The sequence below is a fragment of the Mytilus edulis genome, chromosome 12, assembly GCF_963676685.1.
Source record: "Mytilus edulis chromosome 12, xbMytEdul2.2, whole genome shotgun sequence".
NCBI classification, from domain to species: Eukaryota; Metazoa; Mollusca; class Bivalvia; order Mytilida; family Mytilidae; genus Mytilus; species Mytilus edulis.
Window position 1 is genome coordinate 33,953,156 of NC_092355.1, and position 23,372 is coordinate 33,976,527.

General features: G+C 30.7%; 1 protein-coding gene across 2 annotated transcripts in view; it reads right to left on the reverse strand.

The window, feature by feature from the left end:
- Positions 1–22,308, reverse strand: part of LOC139498342 (uncharacterized) — a 36,131-nt gene extending 13,823 nt beyond the window's left edge. The window contains exons 1-7 of one of the 2 annotated variants that reach the window (XM_071286718.1): positions 22,128–22,308; positions 7,094–7,328; positions 6,044–6,166; positions 5,108–5,227; positions 3,192–3,314; positions 1,169–1,291; positions 382–590 (exon numbers count right to left, since the gene is read on the reverse strand). In XM_071286718.1, coding sequence (XP_071142819.1) covers positions 382–590; positions 1,169–1,291; positions 3,192–3,314; positions 5,108–5,227; positions 6,044–6,166; positions 7,094–7,328; positions 22,128–22,160 — 966 coding nt within the window. In that variant the 5' untranslated portion in view covers positions 22,161–22,308. Of the gene's footprint in view, positions 1–381; positions 591–1,168; positions 1,292–3,191; positions 3,315–5,107; positions 5,228–6,043; positions 6,167–7,093; positions 7,329–8,077; positions 8,281–22,127 lie in introns of those variants that run through there. The other variant, XM_071286719.1, reaches the window with a different exon arrangement.
- Positions 22,309–23,372: the final 1,064 nt, after the last annotated feature.

The following is a 23,372-nucleotide window of genomic DNA, read 5'->3' on the forward strand; positions in this document are numbered from 1 at the left end:
GTGACCCTAATCACAAATTAATATGTGAAAAATAATTTAAATTGCAAAGTGAATAGACCATAACTGAGGGGACGGGGCCAAATAATCTCCATGGTAATGAGATGTTCCAATACTAATACAACTGCATACCAAATATCTTTGACCTACCACTAGTGGTTCACCATTATCTATATCTAATCACAAACTAATACAGTGTTGACGCCACTGTCGCCACCACCACCGCTGCTGCTGCCCCAGAAATAGCATACCTATGTCTCGCTTTTTGACTCCATCAAGCGAGACAAAAACCATGAAATCTGTAGTCTGAATAAACAGAAATTAGAACCAATGAAAATAGATTAATTCTTAGTACACTTTTTTCACAATAATTATGAACCTTACCCTTTCCTTTTTAGTAGACATTAACTTGACCAGTTGTTTTATCACAGCATAATGTCCAATGGCGGTCATCATAGTGCGATGTTTGTCGTTGACAGCGAGATTACTGAGGGATGCGGCTACATAATACTGTACATCAATATCACTCGAGTGTAGAATATCAATTAATACTGGTATAGCACCTTTCGTTACTAAGTCATTTCTGTAAGATTCTGTAAATATAAATAAATGATATTATTAATTAAGAAATTTTTTAAATGTTTTGGTTTTAAAGTTAATTTTTCGAATCCTTGACTTCTTGCAAACAATTTATATCAGAAATTATTATTTAAACATTGAATTTCCTTATCATCCTTCCCTACGCCTATATCACACGGCTTAGTAACTACACAATTCTCGTATCACACCTGTGAGACAAGAGGAGGCATTATTAGCAATATTACACTGTCTGAGGAAAAGTTATCAAGCTTGCTATTGTCAAGAGTGAAACCGTTTTAGGGAGGGGGAAAGACAAGTCATAGAAAGATAAACAGATAATTGTGGTTTTTTTTTTGTTAAGATATCATTAAATATCACCAGCTCTACATGCTGTGCTCACTGGCAAAACAAAGATTCACATTGTGGCGGAGGCTTTTAACAATGAATAAAGCCCATACTGCATAATCAGCTATTAAGGACACTGAAATGACAAATGTAAACCATTCAAGTGAAAAAACTAACTGCTTAATTAATATATTAGAAAAAAAATGGTGTAGATAGCAGATAATTGATTTACTTTTGAAAAACTTACGTAGGTGGGTGAGGTTAAGTATAGCTCCAGCGGCATTTCTTTGAACACGTATATCTGTCGACTTCATAAGATTTATCAACGGTCTAATTCCATGGTTATTCACAATTAATTGTTTGTTTGAATCTGCAATATATATTGTTATCATTAAAAGCTTATAGGTAAAATTGCATAGGACAATAAATATATTCATGATATTCTAGTTTTAAAATTTTTCTAAAAGAATATTCTTTTGATCCTAATTTGTCATCTAATTAAAAACCTTTTCATTATATATAATTAGCTGTACACAAGTTTACATCAATAAACGAGCTGCATTGGATAGAAATCGACATTACACAAGTAAATTTCCCACCTTTGAACATGCGCACACATGTTTTAGTTCATTCGACGTAGTTCTGACGATTTTTCATTTAAACCTTTTAAATTTTTTTATCAAATCATGTAGGTAAACTAATTTCTTATAATTTTAATCTTTTGGACTAAATCAATGAGCTACAAACTGCTGAAATGTAAGAAAATAATTGTGAATAGACCGATCAATTTATACGATGTCTGGTACTAAACATAGTTTACCTGTCACCCGAACAGGTAGATATCACCTGTCCAACAACTAATTAGCCTTGATTAAAATTAGAAAGTATTGAAGTAGGGGTTGTTTTGATAGTAATTAATCATCATGTCACTTTTATGACCGCAAATGTGTGGATGTTAAAGGCAAAAGGTTGGGTCAAAAAGATCGTGAATTATGTTAAAATGACCGAAAAAGCCTTGAAAACTAAAATGTATATGACCGTTTCATGCTTTGCCTAGCCTGACTTTTACCGGACATTAATCAAATGTCCGGAATATATGACCGTTTTGGAAGCCCTAGTGTGTATACATGTACATGTGTAAACCTTTGATTTATTTTGGAACATTCAAATAATAAAAGATAATTTTGGTTGGTTTTGTTGTTATCTATATAACAATTCATCTTTCGAAAAGTTACAGACTTTCGTAGAAATTAAATCAACCTGAAATAGGTTAACAGATGTATTGGTATTCATTTGCATAAAAATTAAGGTTAATTTTTATATGACACAGTTCATATATTTAGATATAGGAAAATGTGGTGTGAGTGCCAATGAGACAACTCTCCATCCAATAGATATAGGAAGATGTTGTGTGAGTGCCAATGAGACAACTCTCCATCCAATAGATATAGGAAGATGTGGTGTGAGTGCCAATGAGAAAACTCTCCATCCAATAGATATAGGAAGATGTGGTGTGAGTGCCAATGAGAAAACTCTCCATCCAATAGATATAGGAAGATGTTGTGTGAGTGCCAATGAGAAAACTCTCCATCAAATAGATATAGGAAGATGTGGTGTGAGTGCCAATGAGACAACTCTCCATCCAATAGATATAGGAAGATGTTGTGTGAGTGCCAATGAGAAAACTCTCCATCCAATAGATATAGGAAGATGTGGTGTGAGTGCCAATGAGACAACTCTCCATCCAAATAACAATTTTAAAAATAAACCATTATAGTTCAATGGGCGCATATTTTTATGAAGATTATAAAACAGATTGACGGATCAGAAAAATCTGAAAAAACATGAGTTATGATTTCATACTGTGGATTTACTGTGGGGGGGGGTCAGTGAAAAAAATATGTGAATTAAGTTTTTTATCCTACATTGAACTTTTGATGTCGTCCCTAAGTATACAGGGGATACCAATTATATTGGATTTTGATAGTATAGGATAACAACATTCTTTTGAATAAGTAATGAATTTGAGGAGAAAATATCTGTTAACAAAACGAAAATACAACTTCTGTGCATATGAAGTGCATTTCTGAATTTATCTTTATCAGTATCATCAGAAAACTTAAACTTAAACATTTGAAAACCAGGGAAGTATAAATCATAAAAATGTTCATATCTATTCGACTTGAAATGACCAAAAAAATTAACCTTTGTGTTTTATACTAATATTAACCTTGAAGGGAGATTACTCTTGTCGTTAAACAAGTTCTTACCTGAGGTAGCCAAAGATGTAATACAACCACATGTATTGCACTGAACCTCAACATTCTTTGAATGTAAAAGTTGGACAAGAGGGGGGATAACTCCACACGTAACTAACACATCTTTATTTTGACCTGAAATGTAAAAATAAAATATGTTTATATTGTAAATTAAGGAAACTATTGATAGGTTTTAATTAATGTGATTAAAGGGACTGGGTAAGTATTGGATAAAAGGAACTCACATTCTAAAGTATATACAACTCGTCTAAACATCAACCCAACAATGTTAGATCTGTAAATTTGCTTTTGCAAATTTTTTGTTCTTCCCTCGCCGGGATTCGAACCCATGCTACTGAGATATCGTGACACCAAATATATATACAGTGAAACCTGTCCAAACCAACCACCCATTGGACTTTGCGTTTTGTTCAGTTTTCACAGGTGTTCGGATTGTAGAGGTAGACGGAAGTCGACACCAAAATAATTTTGGCAGGAATAATAGGTGACACAACAGTTTATTTTTGTGTTGAGTTAGATGTAAATGTAAAAATAAAAGAAGATAAAAGATAGACGTTTTGCTACATTTTTGTTAATAAATCAAACGCCACTCCGTCAATCACGCTCGTCGTTGGGAGATGTCCAATGTGGAGCGATTTTGCTTTTTATAATTATTTTTTCATCCATTAATTCACTGACCAATTCAGATTCACAGTCACTGTCATATGACGATTCCGTAGTTGAATCGGGAATGTCATTGTACACACGAGTTCTCGGACTAAACTGGTCACCCGCTGATTGATACTTCGGCACACGATAACAGTGAAACAACAGCAGGGGTCCAGTTTATTCTCGGACTTTATCCTTACTAAATAGCTAACGGAAATCTTCGGGAGCATTCGAATCAAATATATAGGGCCTCTAATGGGAATTCAGCAATCGAAATCCATTGACCTTGTTGTGTTACACGACTTCTTAATCATGAAAGGCTTTAAAAATATTGTTTAATTAAACAGTTTAGCTACAGAATGGCAGTTACGATTTTGTTGCCGTAATTATTTGAGTAAGGTGCATTTAATTGATCTGAGGGAAAGTTCCTTTCTTGTCATTATCGGCGATGGGGGTAGCTGACCAGTTTAACGTTTCTTTACAAAAAAATCACTTTATACATGCACACAGACATGCTAATTAGTTTGTAATAACAACTCACAAGTTCATTAAACCTCAAATACCTTCGGGGATACTCTGCCATCCTGTGTTTGTTTAATTAAATCATGCAAATAATTAATTGTATTTTATTGTTTTGATTGGTATTGATCGATTTTGACAGGTAATTTTTAGATACAAATTTACTAACGAGCCTTCAAAAAGCGTTCAGAATTCGGTGTTGACAGGGTTCGGTTTTTTCAGGTTAGATTAACGTTAATTGATAGGGAAATTTTGAGGGACTTTGAAAATTGTTCGGTTTAAACTGAAATTCGGTTTTATCAGGGTTCGGTTTACCCAGGTTTCACTGTATCTGTATACAGCTTTTCCTCAAATTACAAAAATTAATCTCACATAACAAATGCACAAAATAATTTCTAAATTTACAGGACTATGATGAACTTAATTTTTTTTTACACAATTTGATTGCTTGTAGTTATTTAAATTAACTTCACTTTCAAAGACCTTGAATTTGTTATGCGTACAATTTTATTGATTGAGGGAGCCAGAGTGACAGGTCATCCAAGCTGATTCTGGAAGTGGAAAAACACTTAGAGTTTGCAAAAGAGTGGTGGTCGGAGGATTGGACCACCAAAATTTTAAAAGGATTAGCACAATTTTGATGGCACTGTCTAAATGCAAAAACAAGATGTCCAAGACTTGCAGGCAATTAAACTGTTTGAGAGTTAAATTTTCAAAATAATTTCTATAAAATTGTTTACCTGGTCCAACCATGCAGAAGTTACTGACAGCCAAAGTTGCTGCTTTCTGTACTTGTATATCACGTGATCTAAGAAGCTCCACCAGAGGGCGTGCTATAGGTATTGTCAGAGGTGCAGACACTGAAAATACAAAATTGGCGTATTATTTAACTAGTTCATTTAAACAAACCAGGAAAACATCTATTTACAGTTTTGTTTTTTTTATTCAGCGATTCAATTATAGAAGACAAAATTTTCAGTGTTCTCTAATGATTTTCTATAAATTGTGTTACGAATGTGATGTTTTAATTTTTAACGACAAGTTGGTGTTTCAATTTTTTGTTAATTAGGTATCTAGGGGGGACACTGGATTAAGCTATAAAAGTGAAGTTTCTGGTTATTTCTGTATTGAATTATATTTCTTTTAAACATTTCTATAAATTTTCTCATCAATAAACTTTTTGACATAGTAATGTTTTTAACATTTATGATTTTTTAAATTGTACATTTTCATTAAGGATTTCACGTAGTACAGTTTATTGATCATTATACATTTTGATAATTGTACATCTATAAAACATTTGCTATATACTAGAGCCGTGGTGTAGTGGTTAGTGCATCGGACAACTAACACAAAGGTTCCTGGTTCGATTCCCATTTGGGATGAAAATTTCAGGAACTCAATTTTCGGCTCTTCCTTGACACCATCTGCAAGTATGGTCTTGAGGAAACGATGATAGTCCATCGGAAGGGGATGATAAATGGCTGACTCGTGTTAAGAGAGAGCCATATCTCTTGCACGTAAAAGACACCCTTGTAGATTTTGAAAAAGAGTAGGCTAATGCCGCTACAAGGAGGCACTTGCACACGCAAAGTGGAAAGGGATTAATATAAGTTGCAAAACTTGTTTCCCAATCCACAATAAATAAATATGTTTAAACTAAAACATTTCCTTACTCCTTTCACTAACTTCTGTGAAACATAAAGCAGCAGATTTCTGTAATTCTTCATTGTCTGAGTATGTTAATATACACATGGCTCTGATGTGTTCCTCTGTTAACACTGGATCACCACTGGCTTCTGTAAATATAATGAGAACATGATGTTAATATACACATGGCTCTGATGTGTTCCTCTGTTAACACTGGATCACCACTGGCTTCTGTAATATAATAAAAACATGATGTTAACAGACACATGGCTCTAGTGTGTTTTTTTGTTAACACTGGATCGCCACTGGCTTCTGTAATATAATGAGAACATGATGTTAATATACACATGGCTCTGATGTGTTCCTCTGTTAACACTGGATCACCACTGACTTCTGTAATATAATGAGAACATGATATTAGTATACACATGGCCCTTATGTGTTCCTCTGTTAACACTGGATCACCACTGACTTCTGTTAAATAAAGAGAACATGTGAATTCATATACATGTATGTATTGCTTTTCTGGTGTGTTCTTGTTAATAACGAATCACAAATAACTTCTGTCAAATAAGAGCCTATTAGAAAATACATCTAACATGGCTCTTGTGTACCTCAATGTAATATAGAAAAGATCTGTACAGCTTTATTCCTTTTAAACTGTACCCTACACCTTATATATCTGTTCAGAAATTAAAAAGAAAACATAATGCATTATGAATATGAAAATCGCTTTGTTTTATCTATTCACCCCAAGCTGGATTTAAATTGCTAGTGTACAAGGTAGAAGTCCCCTGGAAGACATGTCACCATCATTTTGTCTCTCAATTTTATAGTCTTTTGTTAGACCTCTTACATTCAAGGCAAGTATCCTTAACCATTAAACCACTGAGGCATTTTCAATACCTATTAACATAAAAATAACTGACCTAACTCCTTTACACTGCTAAATAATTATTACATCGCATTTAAAGTCCTTAGTTTGACCACCTGCACTGAAGGAAAGCAAGATACAAATGTACTAGCTATGAAATCATCTGGTTATCCCATACCTACTAACACTTAGATGTACTGACCTAATTCCATATAATGTAGAAGATTCTGAACAGCTTTCTTCTCACTGTCTAATAAAATCATCTCATATCCGTTTCCATTGAATGACTTGGAATCTGACGGTCTGTGATAACAGCCACATGACAAACACCACAAACAGTACTCTAGGAACTTCTTCAGTAGGTCTACAATCTCCTCTAACACACAAGGTTTGGACCTTTCAATTTTTATGTCAAACTTTTCCATGGTTTTGGAAGTCTGTAATGAAATATAATTAACTCTTTAGGTGTTATTACTTTTGTTTCATATGAAATATCACCTTAAAATATCTGTGCAATTGACGAAGATAAAAGCAATACCAGGTAACCATATGGCTTACAACAATGAGAAAACAAAATTATACAGTCAGCTGACATGAAAAATTTGGACAATTCAATCAAGAAAACTGAACAGCCTAATACAATACAATTTACCAAAAACAAATATGAAAAACATGCACCATAATATGCATGGCAACCACTGAATAACAGACTGAAGAGGCAGGCACATTAAGAGAATGAAGCAAAGTGGCAAATCCATTTTTTTTTAATGAGGGCCCGCTGACTGACCTAAGGGGGGACAATCAGTGGCATATCCAGAATTTGTTATAATGAGGGGCCGCTGACTGACCTAAGAGGGGACCTCTACAGTCATGCTTCAGTGATACCCTATGAAATCATCCAAATTTTTAAACAAAGGTGTAACCGGAACCTCCCCCCCTTTGAATCCACTTATGCAATTTCTTATTTCTTTTTAATAATTCCTAATAAATTGCTCTTTGTGAGCCCATTCAATGGAAATCAAAATGCTTTTATGATCTGATAATCTTTCATCATTAATTTTACATAAAAGTACAGCTCTTTATATGAATTCAATTATAAAATTCATGAACAATATCAGTCATTGTGTCAGTACTATTTATTTTTGACTGAAAAAAAAATCATTACAGAAGTTAATTTAATGCTTACCAGAAATAATTTTGAATGATAATTATGTAGGTCCCGATCATTATAAAATAAGATATGGTTTATAACATTTGTATAACGTGAATACTCTCAATTATGTCATAAAAAGAGGACATCTCTTTGTTAAAACACATGCTTAACATGCTAGACTAAATATTAATAACAAAGGAAAGTCACCATGTGTTTATAACAAAAAATTGTAAAATATCTATTTATAATTACTTTTTTATAATATTTATTTTAAGGTCATTAAACTATTTTCATGTAACATCATTGTGAAATAAACTATTAAATATCAACAACAATCTGTAAGAAAATCATTTAGATATACATCATATACTTGATATAGGTAAATAACCTATTTAAAATTTTACTTAAGATCACTCAAAATAAAAACATTATGATTAACAATATTTATATATATTAAACGAATTGATTAAATATTAAATTCAAATTCAAATTCAAATTATTTATTCAAGAAAACTCACAAAGAGCATAAAATGAACAATATAAATGCATATGTACATAAATATTGAGAAAGAGTTATAGCTGACAAAGAGATCTAATACACACATAAACAAGGAAATATTATATTATATGGTATGATAAATATCAAGGGAGACAACCCTGTTCTTATGTAAATACTCTATTAAGTTACCATATCCATACAACAAATAAATATATATATATATATGACAGAACACTAAGATGATAATTTTTCTGTTGCTTTGCTATCAGTTTTGTAAAATATATAATATTAAGTGTAACAATATTTGTGTACAATGTTGGTTTAACTTGATAAAGAATTTATAGTTCACACCATTTAAAAGGGGGGATTATAAGCTGAACAGCTTAATGTGATAACAACTTTTTAATAAAAATTAACATCTAGAACTCAGGCATCACTATACATGTACAATCTATAAAAAATTGACAAATTGAGAAACCATTTAACCATAGATAGGCTCTATATCATTATGTAATATAACAACAATAGTTGTTTGAAGAGGGTTACACAATTAGGTATAAAACCGAATAATCTTCCTTGAGGCAGGTATATTGTCACCTTAAATTTCCTGAAGTATTTAGTAATAAAAATATAAAATATTATTTCCTCATGTCTATAAATTTTTGAATGAGTTCTGGGGAAGTAGAAGAGTAGATTTTTTAAGTATACATGCACATGATGCTTGGGGTGCACTATGTATTATAAGAGGGATAACAATTACCAAGGATTTGTACAAATCTCTGCATTATCAATATTCATGCAATAACCCTTTTATCATAAAATAAAGCCTGGAAAACTGTTTTAACATATATATACATGTCACTGAGGAATACACTTTAGATTTTGCAAGTATTTTTATCACCTCAATACATATGCATGCACTAGCTGTTTTTTATTTACCTTTAAAACAAACAATTACATTTTTGTCAAAGTTTAAACATTTTAAAAATATGATACATGTATATATTATATGAATAAATAAATTACCTTAAAAAGAATGTTTATTCCCAAAAAAATCCAAGTGATTCTTTTCACAATTACAAGTATTATATCATATTATATCTTCTTTAACACAACTAGACACTGTAAAGCCTTGGATTAAACTACATGTACATGTCTGATAAAACTCTTCAAGCCTTTTTACAATTAAAGATTAAATACATGTATAAAAAATGTCTTAAAGATATGCTAGGATTTTTTTACCTCTTATCAAAATAGCCCAATAATATACAATGATAGCCAACAATGGATTACCACCCCTTATGTAACAAATGTAAACAGCTGGCCAGGTCAAAGTTCAAGTAACAGATTAGCAGGTAAACAAGTATTTTTCTTGACCAGGTAACCTGTTACACAAATAACTACCTAACAATTATAAGGCAAAAACCAATCAATATCAGTGCAACATAATATGAATGAAGGTCTTTTTTTTTTTGTTTTTGTTTATTTTTATCCAAATTCTTTTGTTTTTCTTTGTTTTAAAGTGAGGCCATGTCTTACAGCTTAAATTTTTACTTTACAAATTCAATCAAAATCAGAAATTTGTATTGCATTTATCATATTGCCATTGTTAAACAGTGGTTAAAGATGTTGAAATTTTAAGACACAATGCTACAAAAAAGTAATGCCATAATATGAGAATGTCTAAAAAATTCCAGATTGACCCTATACTAAAATTAACTATAAAATTAACTATATATATATATATAATACAAAAATATGAATAATAAATTCACAATTTTTGTTTACAATGAATTAGTAATTATTGGATCTTTGATTCTTGATGTAATCTTTTCAGATCAGTAGTGTTTAATACCTGAATACCAATATTGTTGAATAAAAATTGTAGTTTTTGCATAATCTTTTCTTTCTTTTTTTTTCTAGTTCATGTATTTCATTTCATTACACACCAATTCACAGACCAACATTTTTTCCTGTCCCCTTCTATCCAAAGAACAAATGTTAAAAAAAAAAACAATATAAAAAGAGATAGGATTTAAACTGATTGGCAATTAATGTCTGTTATCATGTATATATATATATATATAGTATTATCAGGATTTTAGTTTTATCTAGGAACTTAGGAATAACCAAAAGAAAACATCTTCTTAATTCTATTATAAATATCATAGACATACATATATCTGCCTATGTGTAGTGACAACTGCAAATTATACCTTGTCCATCGGATTTCTTATGATTAAGAAATACCAGGCGTTAGAATATGTATAAAGTGCCTAGAAAATCAACCTGACGATGTTAGAGTAGATTTGATTCGTTACTTCCTCCCCGGCCCAGGGGCTGGAACCTGTACTTTTTATTTCTTACTTCTACGACAACACCGCCTAGCATTGCGCAGAGACCTTACACATTGTATCCCCTCCTCTAACTCTAGCTTATATATATATATTTTTATTATAATATTTATATATATTCCAAATACATGAAATATGCACAAAATGAAACTTCAATAGCATCAAACGATTTTAAATACATGTATGATAAGTAAATTTATTAAAAATACATATAATAGCATAGCAATTTATCTAACTGTTTGTTAAATGCTCAGTATTATTTTTAGTGCATTGATATATTTGATCATGAACTAGCTTCATGTTATTATGTATATGCTATATGAATCATAAATCTATATATGATTAAGTACAACAAAACCCTATAAAATCATTTATCTATATATAATATCAGTGGAAAATCAAAAATTGTAGATCAAATCAAATTACCCATCTTGACACTTGACACTGTTAATTTGGAGGTCATAAAAAGGTCATACTTTTATCTAAATTAAACCTGTTTAAATCCAGTTAAATTTTCTTCAGGCAGAGCCATGCATATAGTACTAGTTTGATCTTTTTTCTCTTTTTTTCAGGCAATAACAGCCTATTGTTTGTGACATTTCAATTAAAAAATGTTCAGAAAATAAGCTAGGTTACAACTCCCTAGGGCAAAGTTGACCTTAGATGCATTAGGCTATTTAAGGTCAATTTTGATAAACAAACTACAATAAAATTTGACCTTCATGACCTTGACTGACACTCAATGATCAATTCCATAACATCATTTATGAAATGATTACTCTCAACTGGAATGGTGTGAATTTCATTAAATACACAATAGGAATTAGTGATATTCACAATGCATTCAATTAAATAAGTAAACAATCAAATAGTCATCCCACTGTGTAATGTTATTCATGGTATTGTTTATTATTTGTAGTTTTCAGAGAAATTCCAGTGTCCATGGTACACATGTTGTATGAGGTCCAGTAATTTAGATCATTTCTTTTATCTTTTTCATGTTTTGTGTTCTTGAAAGTGGGTGTTTTAAAGTTATAGCTGTGTAGATTTAAAAGTAAAATCTAAAATGTTCAAATATAGCTTTCCTTGTGACATTATTTTTTTTCCCTTTTGCTGTTGATTTCATAACTAATGATAACTTGATAATTTTGAAGCCATAATATTTCTTTTAACATTTCTATCCTGGACGGGGGATACTTTATCATATTTATGATAATGTTATAATTATAATGTTTATCTTCAAAATAAAATTTTATTGATTTAAAATCCCAAATCAAAAATCTTCATGATCACCGATTATATATATATTAATTTGCACAAATTTGTAAAATATGGCAGATTTATTGTTTTCTTACTTTATATGTACATTTTCATATTTTATTTCTGCAGACACTTAAAATTAAATTGACTACCATATTGTTCAAGACCAGCACTTCACCTCCAAAAGGATTTTGGATTTGCTCTTTTACTTATCGCTTATACTGCATGATTATCAAAAATATTCTTTTTTTGATAGATACATGCATGTATACTGTGGATTCAGGTATTTTCACTTTTGTGAGTTGAGGAAAATCTTCTTTTTGTTGATATATATACATGTATCCTGGTTTTGCTAGAATCTGCCTACATGTATAAAAGCCTATATTAAATTTGTACTTTGTTGAATATTTTAATTTATCATGTTCATCATTTTCCACGAGGTCAACGACCCAAAAAATAAGTTTCTCACATAATTAATGAATCCACAGTACGTTATAATCAATTTACATGCATGAATTATCAATATTTGACTGACATTACATTAATAACCAATAAATTAAAAATCTGTTTTCTCAATCTTGATTTTTTTGTAGAGATACGTCATTAACATGTAATTCATGTAATGTATGTAGATCAAATAAAAAAAAGTAAGAACAGAAGTTAATATGAATATAATTAGCCCATATTTGATTTTCTGTACATTGACCTTTCTTTGTTGAATGTACGTTAATTTGTAACACTTTCATACCTTTTAAAATTTCTAATCAGAAAAAAATCATAAATCTAGTGCAATGAACTATTTTGTTAAATGTACTGACGAATATTGATTCTATCAGAGCCTTGTGTGAAAAACAGCATATCTATGTACAAATATTCACAAATTTCAAGAAAATGAATTTGGGGTATTTCCATTATACATTTATACAATGTTATACGTACATTTATACCTATGGGTTTTATCTATTTTGAATCAATTGTACAATGTAGAGGAGGATACTTTTAACATGCTTAATCAGAGTTCTGGATAAGTGGTGGTCCTAGGGATCAGCCCACTATATTTTGGGTAATTTGCAATAAAATGATAGTGAGGACCTGCATATTTTCTTCAATTATCACCAGACAAAATAAAGATTGCGAGAATTCTGGTCAAATGGTCATCAATTTTAAAATGACCATAGAATTTTTGTTTCAAGATTTTAATGAGTAAGAATTCACCAGTAATTAACAATGATTAACATAATTAAATGTGTACAACACATATATTATTATTCCTACCATCATGATCATAAAATTGATAATTTAACAAAAAGGATATACATTGTATGTAATTATATATAAACAGACAGCAACCCAACAAACAAATGTTTAAAACAACATCCACTGTAGGTCAACATTTTTTTCTTCAATATTGTCTACCTCCTGATGTATAGTCAGAGATATAACTCTATAGGGTTATTACAGAAAATAACTTGCGCATGTTATTACAAATTTTCTTCCTAAAATTTTCTAAATTTGTAATAACATATGTTTGTTATTTGTAAAATTATTTCATTTATAGTGGGCTCTAGGGAACTCTTGAGACTTTTTTTGCGCAGAAACTAAATGCATAGCCTTGATAACTAATTTCTTAATTAAATTAATACATTTTTGATTAACCATGGTAAATCAGTGAGATGATGCTATTAAGGGATAAACTTAGCTGTAATAACAAGGCTTAGTTATTAAAGGAATGTAACTTATTATATAACACACTTGGGAATTACAGAGAAACTTGCACAGAACCTCATTACATGCTCTGGTCATTATTTCTTACAATGAATTAAAATACATTGTAATTAAGCATGATCTATGTTTGAGCAAATCCTTTGAAGTGATATAGAGAAGCTGTGATAACACCCTTTAGTTATTACAGGCATATTTTTTTTGTGATAACATATAGGTGTATTATGCAAAATGGCAAAGTATGAACTGTTATATCTTTCAATAGTTAAGTATACATATAGACAAAAGTAATATCAATAGAACTTTTACAAATTTTAACAAAACTAATGATGTATATTGTCCCTTTGAAACATGTAACATACGTATGTTATCACAGTTCTTTGATTTTTTTAGTCTGCAATAACAAATGTATGTTAATTTCCTGTAATAACTCTATAGAGTTATATCCATTTATTGCATTGGATGATTAATTTGTAAAAATTTCAGCTTACTTAAATTTATAATTAATATATATATACATTTTTGTGTACATGTATACTGTCACACAAGATAAATTTTGTAAACATCCCACCCAACCCCACCACATTTACCATAATAGAAGGTTATAATTATTCTAGATAGTCTTAATCATAGGAAGATCCAGGGGAAAATTTGGTTGATTCTATAGGGAATCACTGAAGCATGACTGGAGCCCCTCGCTCAGTCAGACCCCCCCCCCCCCCCATGAAAAGTTCTGGATTTGCCACTTATACCTTAACTTACATTTTGTACCAACTAAACAAAAATGGACATCTGATCTTTTCTTTCTTATCATTACACTATATGTACATGTACATTGTACCATACATTACCAAGTGGAAAAATAAGTGATACTACTTTTTATGATATTTTGAGAAAAATTTAGACAAAATTTTAGCCACATTCCATCTACATGTATTGTAGTTGATTTTTTTAAAACTTTATTTAGTACAAATGTAACTAATTATTTGTTTGTCCATCATTCAAAAAATCTAATAAATATACAGATCTCAATGTCTTTACTAATGTCAAATTCAAAAGACCTGAGCAAGTCTTTGCAAGAACAACCTTAAACGTACCAAACCTTATAATACATACATGTACATGTATATATGCATAAAACTGACAAAGTATTAACGATCATAGCTCAAATGAATTAAGTGTTGGGTAAAGTCTACAAAATCGTAAAATTTAAATTAAACTCTTTTTAAGAGAAAACAAAAAATAAAAGTTTGATGAAAATCTATTCATCTTTTGAATTTTAAGTGTTTTACATGTTTTACTTTAAATGTATATATATATTTACAGGTTAATATTGAGGTTGTAATGAAGTTAACTTCAAATGTCTAGCATATCAAGTTATCTCCTGATATGGGCAGGAATTCGCTAGTGAAATTTTAGGGTCAATAATGTTTATCCAATTAAAAAATAAAGAAATCATGCAAAGATGGAGAATAAACATTGTTTAAATATCAAAGTGGGTTAGTCTTTATTGCCAAATGCAAAAAAAATGGATCCAATTAAAAAAATCAACAAAAAATCAGCACTTGTTATGTGCTGGTAGTTGAAAACTGTAGACAAAAAGTGTGACATTTCTGCAGTGGCAAAACCCCTAGTCATATTTAGAATATGCCTGAAGAATTGTTCTACTATCATAGTTGAAAATCAACTGCAAAATGATCTGTCTATCATTTAGAAACCCCATTTTGTACAGAATCCGATTATTGCTGCAAATAAAATACGTTTGAAAATGGCCAAGTGCATGTAACTTTTCCCGTCAACAAATGTTACATGCACCTTTTCATTAGCTGATTAGCTTTGGAAACAAGTTATTGGTCCAGCATGGCAAATTTTGAAAGGTGTCAACAATGGGTACAATTTGGATTTCATGATTTTTATCAATCAACTGAAGTTTGAAAAATATAGAAGGTAAGAAAATTTATTTCATTTTCGTGTCAATACTGCCCAATAATACTCATCTTTTTATAACAGTTGTATACTTTTTATAGTAAGCATTACCATAATTATTTTTTTCACATTTCAACCCACTGACAATTACATTAAAATGTGGCTTTGTCATCTTTCACACTTAAGGCATCTACCAGTGATCAAGCAGATGCTAAGAGAGTGGGACCAGGTTAATTTGACCTCACAATGAAGTGTTACATGCACTTTCTGTGTAAATTAGGTTCTTTGATAATGATGTGTGACTTGCTTTGCAATTTTGTCAAAAAATATAAGTTTATCTTGTATTTAAATAGGTTTGACCCTTACGATATTCATTTTATTGCTGGAGAGATTTCTGTACATAACATTGACACGAAAATATTTACCTAGGAAAGGTGTCTATGATACATGCAAAAGCTTTTTATTGTACGGTTTGCCTTATCAATCTATTTTTTTACATGAAATACCACAGATTAATTGCCAATTTGATTAACTAGTACTTGTATTCATTCTCAGCATTATAAAGATAACTGGCCACTTAATTTCAAAACATAAAATGTAACATTGACACCAGAATAAAAACAATATTACTTTATTACACTTAAAGCATAATTGGCCAGTGCATAATATTAAATCAAATGTAAATTTATGCTGAATTCTTAACAGAGAAGTTGTTGATCTTTCTTGATTTCTAGACTTAACAATATTTACTTGTAATTCTTATCGTTTAAAGGCATGTAACATTGACACATCTTCTGCGTCCAGGTTACATGTTACAACCTAAAAATGTGCATACAATTATTCAATCAATAAAATCTTGTTGAAATTTAAATTTGCTTCATTAAAATGATACATGTATTAAAGAAATAAATGAGTTTTAATTATTTGTGTTTATTTTTTTCCTGATTGACTAGCAATTTTTCCTCATCATTTGTTGGTGTTCCTGTCAATGTTACATACATAACCCAGAATTATAATGTTTTAAAAGCATTGATTTCCAAACCTCTGTTATGAGCTTTAAAATGAGTTTATCTGAGTTTATAAATGACTAACATCTGAAATATTGTCATCACACAATTTCTTTGATGCTCCTATGATAACTTCATGAGTAACATGGACTACGATTTTTGTATCAGGTCTTTTTTGTGTTACATGAGAAGATTTTACTGTGTTGAAATCAACAGTTAATCTAATTTTTAATATTCAAAGTTATTATTAAGATAAAATTGAGAAAGGAAATGGTGAATATGTCAAAGCGACAACCACCCGACCATAGAGCATACCTATTTTAAAAAATAATATATAAAGTAAACCCAAATTAAACTTTTTTTTCATAAAGAAATTGTGTATGTAACATTGACAGAGTCTATTATTTAGACTTTTATATGTTCAGGCCAGTGTTACATGCGTAAACAAAACTTACTGCCATATGGAGTTATTATCTTATTTTTATTTTACAAAATTAAAGCGTTTTCATGTTTTCCTGTTTAATTTGTCTTTTAACACTAGTTAGTAACATTGACAACAATATTTTGTGTCAAGATTTTTTTATGTTACATGCAAAGGTATTACTTCCTTAAAGTCAGACATTTATATAACATTTTATAACCTAAATGATTAATTAAATATTACTGGGCAGCAATTATATTATTTCTCCAAAGTTGACTATTAAGCACACCACTTTCATCTTCTGGTCTTCATGTATGTAACATTGACATACAACCTTTTACTTTTCAGTCAATGTTACACGCATGAACAGAACTGATAACATCCTTTGCTCTATAAAGAGATTATTGATAATTTAACTTGTTTTACCACCATCAAACTTCATTTTTATTTCTAAATATAGATATTCTTTTTAGAAGTGTATTTTCTTCATTGACAACAAAATTGGTGTCGGTCTTGAAAATTTACATGCAATTTTTAATATAAAAAAAAAAGCAATATAAATCTAAGAAGAAAAAGATGATCAGCAATAAATGTGATGAAGAAAACTCTCAGGAAGATGCTGCAAAAAGATACTGTCCCTGTCAACCAGTCAGATGGTGATGTCCCTGGCAGCCAGACAGATGGTGATGTCCCTGTCAGCCTGGAAGATGGTGATGTACATATCAGTCAATCAGTTAGTTGGTGATGTTTCTGTCAGTCAGTCAGTCTGTGATGTTCTTGTAAGCCAGTCAGAGGGTAATGTCCCTGTCAGCCAACAGATGGTGATGTCCTAGTCAGCCTGGCAGATGGTGATGTTCATATTAGTCTGTCAGTTGGTGATGTTCCTGTCAGTCAGTCATATGGTGATGTTCCTGTCAGCCGGTCAGATGGTGATGTCCCTGTCAGCTGGTCAGATGGTGATATCCCTTTCAGCCTGTCAGATGATGATAACCCTATCAGCCTGGCAGATTATGATGTCTGTGTTAGCCAGTCTGATAAGGTCCCTATTAGTGAGTCAGGTGTTGACGGTCCTTTAAGTCAGTCATCATTATAGAAATCATGAGGAATTCAATTTGTAACATTTTTTTTTAATTGTTATACCAATAATTGACATTCCAGAATATCTTTTGCATTATAAGAGGTTCAGGCTCCTTCTGATTTCAAAATAATAATATTAAACTCATCATGTATACCAGAATTGAAATTTTGAAGGCCAGAAACGCTTTTCGTTTACAAAAGACTATTCAGTGACGCTAATGAAACAAAAAAGTAAAAGAAGGCCAAATAAAGTTGAAAACAGGACTATGGTCTAATGGGTGTTGGTTTTCTCTTCTGAATTGTTTTACACTGGTCATTATGGGGCCCTTTAAATTGTGGCTTTCTGTAGTTTAGGTAACAAGTTTTCAAGATGAAATGGCATTGAAAAATCGAAACAAGATATTTGAGAGTTTCTATATTATTGTAAATTTTATAATCTATGCATGGATTTTGGTTCTGATTGAGGGTAGATTAATTGTTGCTTTGTTTTTTTCCTTTTTTCAGATAGATAGTTGAAGATGTTGGAGACAGAAAACAAGAAACAAGAAACTTGTTTTGAATGTTTGAAATAAAATTTATTGTTTAAACCTTAAAAAGTTTTCATAAATGTAAGATTAACCAGCAGAAATAAAACGAGATATAGGGTAATATGTCTATCAGACAACAACCTCAAAGATGAAACCCAAATTGTTCTTTATAGAAGTTATGTAAACAATTGAAAATAAGATTCTCAATAAATGCAGCTGTATCAACCTCTCATCATGCTCGTAGATTTGTCCATGTTTTGTCTTGGTTTTTCATACTATTAGTTTTAAGTGTAACTAACTGTGTCACATGAATGAGGGATACATGTAATCATTTTGTACCCTTACTTTGTCAGTATTAGTCATTGAGTGAGAAACTTCGTGGATGCTGATGGTTGTGTGGTTGTCTTCTTATCAATCTCATCCCTTTGCATAAAAAAACGGGTTGCTTACTTACTGATATAAAAATGTTTCATGTTGTGGAAATTTTGGATGACTCCTTCATCAATTGATCTATCTTTGGTCTTAATTTTATTTTTCTGGTTATTTTGACATTTGAATATCTTTTAATTTAGCCTTCCATAGTGTACCACCATGAACAAGCATAACTACTGGTATAGTTAAAAAAAATATGTCTGCTGTCTGAAATTTAGGTGAATGGTTTTGGTATTAACTACTATTTAAATAATATCATATATGAGAAATGTGGCAGTATAATTGTATAATTTACATTCAGATGGTTGTTTGGAGGCTTTTTATATCTTTTAAGGTCAATTCTGGCATGGTTCATTATTCATATTTTTTGTGTCCACGTTACATGCAACATTTAAGTCACTATTTTATGACAGAAATGAGATAATTGCAAAAATATTATTACAATTTTTTAATGTGAGGGTAACACAATGAAAAAGAGCCTTTACATGTTCAGAAAGAAAATGATTCTTACTGTATTTATCTCTTAAACATTGCATGTAACATTGACAGAAAAGTAGAGGAAACTTGTTTTCACAAAATTTCTGAAAGAAATGAAAATATACATTTTAGATTTTTGATGATAGACAATGTTTTGTGATCAATATATATGATATTGAATGTTGAATAAGTAAAGGAATCATTAATCTCAATTTGGAAAAAGTGTCCATGTTACATGCTCCAAATTCATTATTTGCTTTGGTTCCAAACTGACGCAAGTTTAAAAATGTTTTTTTTTGGTTACAAATAGAAGGACACCATTTGTAGCAATAATTTGTAAAAAATTTAGAAGCTTATAATGATTTTTATTTTTTTCTTACAATGTCACACTAAAGTAGCATTAGCGAATTCCTGCCCATATACATGATGACCAACAGGCTGAAAAATATTTAATCAACTCTGTCATGGTCATGCACCATTAACTTTTTCATTTACAATCACACATCTTATAATTACAATTGATAATGTTTTCCCAAATTGATATACATGTACAGATAGAATAATGTAGTAAAAAATCTACTGTTACACTTAGTTACAAGCTACATTTGTAAGTTCAACTGCAAACAGATTCTGGAAGGAAAGTACAACATGCACAATGTATGTCTCCTTTACAGAGCTTTCCTGCATTTACATGTAGTTTACTAAACTTTTTTGTCAGTGTTACTTGTTTCATTTTCAAGCATTTTTGTCAAGACTGTCTAATGTGGCTCATGAGTATGGGATAAGGTACATTTTTTGTACCTAGCTACATGTATATAATATCATGTGTGTGGCCAAATCTGAAAATAACTCAAGTCTCATAATCTAAAATGGGAGCACCTTGTAATATAAAATTAAATATTCTAAGAAAAGAGGAGAAAAATAGTAATTTCACAATTAAATAAAGTTAAGATGGATTTTGTTACCAATTTGCTTATATTAAATTATAATATGAGTCAGGCATTACCTGTGAACATGTGAAAGGGGACAAAGACTGTATGAATTTTTTTTTTTTTTAATTCATACATATATTTTAATTTCAAAACGGAAATAATGCAACATTTCCAATTTTTGTTCTGTTGTTAGGGATTTCACTTGTGACATTATTTAAGTTATGACGTCATGTGCAATGTTAACAAAGAAACACGATCATCAGGTAAAGTTTATTCATATCAACATGATCAATTTAGACAAAGAATTATGAAAAATAAAATTGCATGGTATCGAGTTCCTATATTTTGCTAGACTACTCAAAGTCTCATGACAACCAGACCAGAAGAAGGAAGTAGATTTCTGCATTCTGAGCAAATGCGGGAATAAAATAAAGTGACAAAAAAAAGTTACGGTGCAGTCCGGTGTATCCGCGCACCTAAGACTTATGACTTCACTTCATTCAACTGATAAAACCAATAATTGGATAATATTGTGTAAAAACATTCATAATATACTTTTATTTAATAGAAGTATCTGTTTGTATGGTTTCACCCTCAAGATTTTGTGTAATGTGTGACCAAAATTAGGGAAACCCCTGTTCTGAGAGTTCCTCCAATGTCCGGTGATTTCGTGCATGCCATCCAAAAATAGATTATTTTGAATAAAGAAAAGATTTTTGGAAACGAAATATAGCTGAATTTGAATCAAGAACACTGCAAAGGATGCAGAGCAAAAATTATTTCAATCTGATATAAATTTGACTTAAATAAAACAAATTTTATCTGATGATGTAATTGTTTTAAAGGAAATTGGCCAAATATTGTAAATCACGGGATTGCAGTTATTATTTAACTCTTGAACTTATCGATTTTATTCTTTTTTATTCCTTCGGAATGCTAAAACAATAACAAGAACCATTTTACTTGTGTTACTGTGTTGATATGACGAAATCACCTAATGCGCGGTATCACCGGCCGCGCGGACACCGGGGACTCCACTGTAATGATTTTGAGTTCATAAGTACAATGAAAATTTCGGAAAATTTTCCCAATTTAGAATAAAAAAATTATTGATTTTTCTACTGTAATAGGGTAATAGGGGACTTTGTCTCATTAATAAGCTTCAAGCACAAAAAACATGTAAAATAAAAAGTACAACCATATCCTACTAAATACAGTCATTAACAATAACCCCCCCCTCACACATTGCAGAAAAAAAAACAATCTCCTCTTGTCTTTTAAAACCTTCAACAGTTCAGATGAGTTTGTTTAGTGTTATTGTAATAATAAAACTAATTTGCAACACTTGTTGCATAAAATTGTGACCCTAGTCTGAAAGATGCAAAAAGACAAGTTGAAACCACACTGTGACTCATTCTGTAAATTATTCAACTGTGTATGCATGCTTACGTCGGGACTCTTCTTTCTAGGAGTTGAATCCATTGTGTCTTAATGTCCTAAAATAGTGACCTCAACATCTGTATACTATTTTTTCACATCTACAATTATCACAGTAGGTTTTCTGCAACAGCTGATTTTTATTGTCTAACCACAACAATAGTGCTCATTCATCCTTGACAGTTTCCGGTGTATAGATTAATCTTAATACCATACTTTCAATCGCTTTTGAGCGCACAGTAACGAACTTTGTTTTTAACTTGAAATAAATAGGTTGCCAGTTGAGAAAAAAAAAATCATGCATATTGTAATTTATTCTTAACGTAAAAGAAACTGTCATGGGTCAAGTCTATTATGAAAAAGTTTATTTATTAGAAAAATCATCACAACATATCAAATATCAAAATAATGATAATTTTCCGAATTTTATCTTTTGAATTTAATATATATATTTAAGAGATCACAACTGTAAATCATATTAGTGTCTGTAACTGTGAAATCCTATTCAAGTCTCTGTGCTATATCTGTATGTCTAAATCTTATTATTGTATTTGTTAACTTGAATTCATGCCTTTTCAGTATCTTGAATAAATCATGACATATTTATATTTCATAATAGACTTCGCTAAAGCTTTTGGGGAAGTTAAATATAGCTACATCCAGAAAAAAAGAAAGAACTGAAGAACATTATCACTATACGTTAAGGAAAAAAACATGAAGCAGAACCACGGAACATCCGTCATCCGAGAAAAAAGAGCTTGATGTGGTGAAACGCGACATTTCTGTACTGATAATTTTCAAAAAGAGAAATTAAATAGCAAAAAGACAGTGATAAACCGAAAAACTAAATCATTTAACTATGTCACTATCAATGACTATGTCGCAGTAAGGTGTGAGATCAATCGAGAGTCGTGCCCTCCCACGCATAAACTTTAAATAGACGTCATTAAAAGCATATTATTAATGACGAATACATCCTTCACTGTTTTAAGTGGCTACAGTGGCTAATTTCTGGGCGTTTTACCTTACTACACTAAATCAAAAATAGAAACCTACATTTAAACACATAATTTCAATAGGAAATTATTCAATGGGTGTTCTAAAATAGTACTTGAAATATTAGTTCTCAGAAGTCCACTAATACATTACTATTAAAAATTAAGATAAGAAATAAATGTTACACCTATGAATAATTGTACATGTAATTAATGTATTTAAGGTGGTACCCAACAATTTAATTTCAGAAATTTAAGTCTT